The 7,367-nt window shown below is 34.3% G+C and overlaps 1 protein-coding gene across 1 annotated transcript; it reads right to left on the bottom strand.

Annotated features, from left to right (window-relative positions):
* Positions 1-2,389: 2,389 nt before the first annotated feature.
* On the bottom strand, positions 2,390-6,238 carry LOC130808081 (uncharacterized). The gene is made up of 4 exons (XM_057673529.1): positions 5,589-6,238; positions 5,314-5,496; positions 5,005-5,203; positions 2,390-2,501 (listed from the first exon to the last, which is right to left on the bottom strand). The coding sequence occupies exons 1-4, from the start codon at positions 5,755-5,757 to the stop codon at positions 2,390-2,392; spliced, it is 663 nt and encodes a 220-aa protein (XP_057529512.1). The 5' UTR covers positions 5,758-6,238.
* Positions 6,239-7,367: the final 1,129 nt, after the last annotated feature.

The following is a 7,367-nucleotide window of genomic DNA, read 5'->3' as shown; positions in this document are numbered from 1 at the left end:
GGCCTTGACCGATAATCCGAGGCTTAGGCATAGAAGACAAGGACATTTAAATATGCATACTATTAAATTGCTTGCTTCTCATGACTTAGTAAGAGGACTTCCAAAATACATCCTGGTTATAGTGGGTCTCATTTTACTTGGTTAGCTTTTCTACGTGAGAAATCTAAAACTATAATTTAGTTTTCGAAACATTGCAAAAAAATTCAAGCTATTGAAAACCTACTTATTGCTCAGGTTTGAAGTGATAATCGTTAGAGAATTTGATTAGCTTGGTTTTGACCCTTTTGTGCAAAATATGGTATATCACATAACTTCTCGGCTCATAGATTACCTCAACAAAATAGAGTTGTGGAACGAAAGAACCGTGCTCTTGAGAACATGTCTAGGAAAATGCTTTTAAAGATATTCTTTCTAAATCATTTTGGGAAAAAACATTCAATACTACAAATTATGTCCTGAACAGATGTTTGATAAAACCTATTTTAAAAAGAATCCATATAAGTTATTCAAGGGGAGACATCTAACATTTCGTTTTTTAAACCTTTTGGATGTACATTTTTTGTTCATAACAATAATAAGGATAATCTTGGTAAGTTTGATGCATGTAGTGACGAGGCTATTTTTATTAGTTACGCTCTTAATATATAGTCTAGCTTATTGTGTATACAACCTACGCACTAAAGCTGTTGAGGAAAGTATACAAGTTATTTTTGATGAAAAAGATAATGGAATCTTGAGTGAATATTTTTTGAACTTAAGCTATGTCATGATGATGATGAAGAAACAGTAAAGGAGAATGGAACAAACATGTAGGAAGAAATTCAAGCCCTTTACAAAGATAATCTAGACACAAATGAAGGTTCTAAAGGCCTTGACAACATAAATCAGGAACCTGATGCTAGAGCTTGGTATGAAAGGTTTCCAAATCATGTTTTTATTTTGGAGAAAGCTCTTTGCGGATCAAAGCTAAATCCTAGAGCTTGGTATGAAAGAATTTCAACTTTTTGATGGAAAATGGTTTTAAAAAAGGTTTGATAGACAAGACATTCTTCATCAATACTTAAGGTAATGATATGTTAATTGTATAAATTTATGTTGATGATGTTTTATTTGGTGCTACTAATGGAACTCATTGCAAAGAATGTTTTGATCTTATGAGTAAAGAGTTTGAGATGAATAGGATAGGAGAATTAACATTCTTCCTTAGATTGCAAATCAAATAAGAAAAAGAAGACATATTTATAAACCTAGGAAATTATGTAAGAGACCTTCTCAAGAAGTACAATTGAGATATATCCAAGCCGTCGAAGACTCGTATGAGTTCTTTATGCTCACTTGATCAAGACCTGGACAGTAAGTCTATAGATCAAAAGCTTTATTGAGGTATGATTTGATCATTACTTTACTTAACAGCTAGTAGACCTGATGTCATGTTTAGTGTTGGTGTATGTGCACGCTTTCATGCTAACCCTAAAGAATCTCACCTTATGGCTGTAAAGAGAATCTTTAGATATTTGAATGGACACTGGACTTTGATTTTTTTGGTACCCCATTAATAGTGATTTCTCGTTAGTTGGATATCCAGATTTAGATTTTATAGGTTAAAAAGTAGACAAAAAATAACACTACGGAGAATTGTCAATTTCTTTGATCCTTACTTATTTCTTTGCAGTCTAAGAAAGAACACTCAATGGCCCTAGAAATAGGAGGTTTTGGTAGGATGTGGGTCTTGTTTCCTTAGATGTTGGAACTCAGGATTGTATGGTGCTAACGATTGATTTTACCTCTGCGTGTAATAGGTTATGCTAACAACATAGCAAACCAAGGGTAAGTACTGACAAGCAAAGATAAGCAAAAATAAAAACAAAATAAAATGAATCTATGTTAAGAACAACAAAAGTCTAAATATAACTCCTTGTCCCCGACAACAATACCATTTTGATAAAGGGTTTTTGCAAGTCGTTTATGCTAGACCCGAATTAAACAATATTTATAACACACCCTAAGCACTACACAAGCATAGTGGGGTAGGGGATCGAGCCACGAGGACAAAGCATAACAATAAACTCTAAGTCTCAATTAAAAAAATTTTTGTGGATTGAAGTGAATCTAAAACTAATGATTAGATTCACTTCAATTACAATATAAATCAAAGGACTGAAAACGGGGTTAAGATTAGATTCACCTTGAGAAGGTGATTTTAGAAGAAGGTATATTAGGTTAGAGGAATTCAAACAATATCTAGTCTAGACACCCAATAATATGAGAGGAAGTTCGTGATTCCACAAACCACAACGAACGACCTATAATCGCCCTATGTCACCAAAGGAGTTGCGGACAAGATTGTCTCGGGTTTCAAAGACTAAATATTGTCATCTTTTCTCTAATCCTAAACAATGAAGAGCAAAGTCATTCCTAGGGTTTCACTAATCAAACCCCCAAAACGAACTACAAATACATGATTGAAGTATAGAAAGCCATGATTATTAATGAAGCAACAACTGTAAGCATAATGAACATTTAATGAAACCAACAAAGATAAGAGATGATGTAGCAACTATTCTACATAAGCAATAAATGTAAAGCAAGATAATAGCTGCAATAAGTAGGAGATCGAAGTCAATGAGTTAGTGTGCTTCGATCAAAGATAATTACTATATATAAATAGGACGAATTATGAAAATTAAATACATTCAATCAATTAAGGTGGTCATAGTATTTTTCTAGAAATCAATTATGATCTGCACACAAATAAGATTAGTACAATACTAATGTTATTGTGTCCTATGAGGTGACACATATAAGTAGGCATGGCCACGGTCCGGGTTGGTCCGGTTCCGTTCCGGTTCCATCCGGTTCCGGTTCCGGTTCCATTTGGAACCTGTCGCGAACGGTTCTGGTTCCGGTTCCGATTCCGAGCGGTTCCAAACGGTTCCTTGGCGGTTCATGAGGCGGTTCCGGCGGTTCCAACTCACGGGACGGGCGGGTCGGACCATCGGTTCCATTTTTATTTTTTTTTAAAATATTTATATAATAAAAAAATACTATAATATCGCGGACGTACCTTTGATGATTACTTGATTATTAGCGAAATTCATTGCATGTCAAGTTGTCATCGTTATTGAAATATTTACTAAAAAGAATGAAAAAAATAAATTAATAAGAAATGAATCAATGATAATGTCGATAAAGATGATTAATAAAAAAAGAGGGAGAAAATGGACTTGAACCTAGTACCCAAATAGTTCTTTGTCATACCTTTTATTTATAGTTGTTGAATGTTGATTGATCGTTGTCGTTTGTCGGATTGATCCTATTCGTCTTCGTCATCATCATGTGGTTGATTAGATGCTTCCGCTGACTCTCCTCCTGACGATGATGCAGATGTATCCATCATAATCCATGGATCATCATCGTCGTCTTGATCATCATCATTCCTTAGTCCTTGTGTTCGAATCTCCGCTTGATCCCAATCTTTCTTGCAAACACATATTTGAATACTATGTGGAGCAAGACGAGATCGCTTTTCGTCCAAAACTCTTCTACCTGCACTAAAAGCAGACTCCGACGCAATTGTTGACGCGGGAATTGCAAGGATATCCTTTGTAATTCTCGATAAAATGGGAAATTTAATAGATTTTTCTTTCCACCACTCCAAAATATCATAGATACTTTGGTCTATTTCAAAGTGGTGTTTAAGATAACTATCTAGTTCTAAATATAAGGTCGAGGAAGAAGAAGATGATCCTACAAAACTATCATCTTGAGTCATTATGTTAGCTATTACCGAATTATAATAAGAGGGACGTGCCGAAACGCTAGCACGCCTAGACATATCGCGTTTCGGGTTATATACACTAGCGTAAAAATCATAGAGTTCTGCTAAATATTTTTACATGTTCCTACATAATTATGTACATCAGTAGACGGGCGATCTAACGATTGGTAATAAAATCCTATTACTTTAGTAAGGACCTCAGTTTTAAAACGTGGGTCTAAAATGGTTGCGATTCCATAAATATAAGGAAAATCGGTAAAATATGCTTGCCATTTTTCCATCATATCTGCAAGAATCGGCCTCAATTTTGGGTTAGTATCTTCATGTGTATATTTAAGGAGATGATAAAAAATAGTAATACATTCACTTATTACTAAGTGAACGTTCGGTTCATAAACATAAGAAAAAATCTTAGTCGCGTGGTCATACGCTTCTAATATGTTATGTACACCTATAGCTAATTCCCAAGTGCCATCAGCTATGAAACTATCTGTACACTCACTATATAGTTGTGTTATTACTGGGCGATAAGCAATCGCCTTTCTTAATAAATCGTTGGTTGAGTCCCAACGTGTAGGAGTATCTAATGACCAATACACTTTTTTAAGTTGGTATTGGTCACATAATTGTTTATATCGTCTTTTTATCTTTCCGATCCTAAGCCATTTCACTATATCCCTAATTGGTTCTAATAAATCACTTAATTGTTTTATGCCTGCTTGGCAAGATAAGTTAATTATATGCGCACAACAACGTATGTGTAATAAGCTACCCCCAAGGATTAAACTAAAAGCAGGTTCGTTAAACAAAAGTTCTATACATTTAATGTTCGCGGTTGCATTATCAGTTGAACAACAAAATATTTTATCTAATAAGTTTCATTCTCTACATATCTCTACTATCTATATTTTATGTTTTCAACGGTATGTCTTTCTGGCATTGTCTCAAAAGCAATTATTCTTTTTTGCATAATCCAATTTCGATCTATCCAATGTGCTGTTACACACATATAAGGTTCTAAATGTGGGGGAGCAGACCAAATGTCAGTTGTTATGCTAACCCTACCATTAAACGATTTAAACATTTCAACTAATTCATAGCGCATTGATTCGTATAATTTAATTGTGCGTCTTTTAAGAGTGCTCCTAGGAATTGCTCTATATTGTGGTTGCAAAGTTTTTCTATTGAGACGCTCGTATGCCCTACTTTCACCGTGGTTAAAAGGCAATTCATCACAAATTACATACCTAAAAAATTCATCAATCATGTCATTACGATTGTATCTAAAAGGCATACCTGTGATGGGAATGTCCCATTGTGTCTGTCGGCTTCCACTTGTGGTCCCGCTCCCGCTTGCTGCATGAGTTTCTTTTGTGATTCCATGCTTCTTTGCCAAATGTTTGTTAAAAGATCCCGTACCACCACCTAACACGTATTCACAAAACACAATAAATAAATGTTTATAAAATATGAATATATAATGTATCAATGTATTATGTATGTCAGTATGTATAAAAAACTTAAAAAGTATTTACCTCTGGCGAAACTGTATGAAACTAAGGGCTTTACTCCTTGACTTTCACAAATTTGACAAGTGCATAAGAAAATATCTGGATTCTCGGTTGGTTCTTTTGTGAAATACGACCACACATGTGAAACAGCTCTACCACTAGGAGGTGGCATTGCCGGAAAAGGTTGTCTTACTGGTTCATCTTCATCTAAATAAATAATTTAAAATTATAAAACTATAATTAAATAAATAAATAATTTAAAGTTTAATTAATTTGAAGAATAAAATTATAAAACTAACCGATAGTTTGGAAATTGACTCGTTTACCACGAGCTTGTCTTTGTTGTTGTTGTTCTCCTTGTTCTTCATGTGATCTTGTTGATGACTGTCGAGATATATTTATCCCAATTGGGGTCGTTGGTTCCTCTTCTTGTTCTTCTTCTTCATCAATTTGTATTTCTCTTTCCATTTCTTCTGCATAATTATGTAACTCCGGGTCGTACCCTTCCGGATAATTATGTTCATAATTATAATTACTAATGGAAGGTGTTGTTGATACCGACGGAGTAGAAGTGGCCTTTCTTTTGGACGAACTGGAACCTCCCAATGATTTTGCCACTTTAGTAACTTTTTTTGTGGCTTTTTTTCAAAAATGAAGACATGATTGATAATATTGAAGTAATAATAGAAATATAGAATTAAGAAATAAATAAATAATTAATTATGTAACTAACTAAATTAAGAAATAATTAAAAGACTAATTATTTAATTAAGAGAATAATTGCGTAATTAAAGAATTAAGTAGAGAGAGTAGGAGAAGAGATGAGTTGTGAATGAAAATGATTGAAATTGATGAGTATTTATAATGAAAAATGCAACGGCTAGTTCAACGGTCATAAACGGTAACTTTTGGCGAACCGGTTCCATGGAACCGGTGGGCCGGTTCAACCGGACCGGTCCCGGTTCCGGTTCCACGGAACCGTTGAGCCGGTTCAACCGGACCGGTTCCGGTTCCGGTTCCAAACCGCGGGTTTTTTACCCGGTTCACGACGGTTTTTTCCGGCGGTTTCACGGTTTCGCGGTTCGGAACCTGTCGCAAACGATTCCGGTTCCGGATCCGGTTCCAAGCGGTTCGGGACCGGTTCGGTTCCGGGTAACCCGCCCCGTGGCCATGCCTACATATAAGTATTTATTAAATAAAAGTACAAAAATAGCATAGGATGCTCATTGGGCTAGTTAAATGTGTAGAGTTTATGATATAATTTAATTTGTGTGTTTAATTAGTAAATTAAAACACATGATAAGTTACTATAGGTATGCATCTTAAAGGTCACCATATGTGTGGCATGTTATTAGTCAACATAAGTATGTCATGTACTTATGTATGAGATGATGATGAATTTTTGATGAACTTATATTTATTAGTAACAATTTGTTCATCAAAACAACATACTCTTCTCATTTTTATATCATTTAAATATACTCCACCTAAAATGTAATGACAAAAAGAAGTTTTCTTATTCCACACAAGCATGTGCGGTGATCCGTATGATACTTTTGGACCAACATTAGAGAGACGATAATTGGCGCTCTCAATACCTTTGCATACAACAAATCATATCGTTCATACTCAATTGCTTGGTGAAATATACGCTTCATATACTTGTAGGGCAGGCCCTGGGCAAAGGCAAGCCAGGCCTACACCCAGGGCCCACTAAAAAAATTGGAATTTGTCTTTAAGATGATTTGAAAACAAGCCTATTAAGTGGAAGATACGATTGTTAACCATTGAGCTAGGTCAAAATACAGTAATACTTGTATCATATACAATTTGTATTGATTTTAACATTTATACTTGCTATAATTATATACGAAATTTAAGTGGACTTTAAGTCATTAAACATTAGTTAATTTTCCTGATAAATACTTTTTAATTTTTTTTGAGTTTTGTTTTTCTACAATTATAAATCTCATAAATTTATAAATTTTTTATGTTTTCGATTTGTTGTCTTTTTAAAATTGCTTTGCTTATGTGTTTATTTGACTAATTTTATTTGCCTTAATTTTATATTTGTTGGT

This window comes from Amaranthus tricolor, chromosome 1 (genome assembly GCF_026212465.1).
Source record: "Amaranthus tricolor cultivar Red isolate AtriRed21 chromosome 1, ASM2621246v1, whole genome shotgun sequence".
NCBI lineage: Eukaryota > Viridiplantae > Streptophyta > Magnoliopsida > Caryophyllales > Amaranthaceae > Amaranthus > Amaranthus tricolor.
Note: the sequence above shows the minus strand (reverse complement) of the source record. Positions and strands in the feature narration are given on the sequence as shown.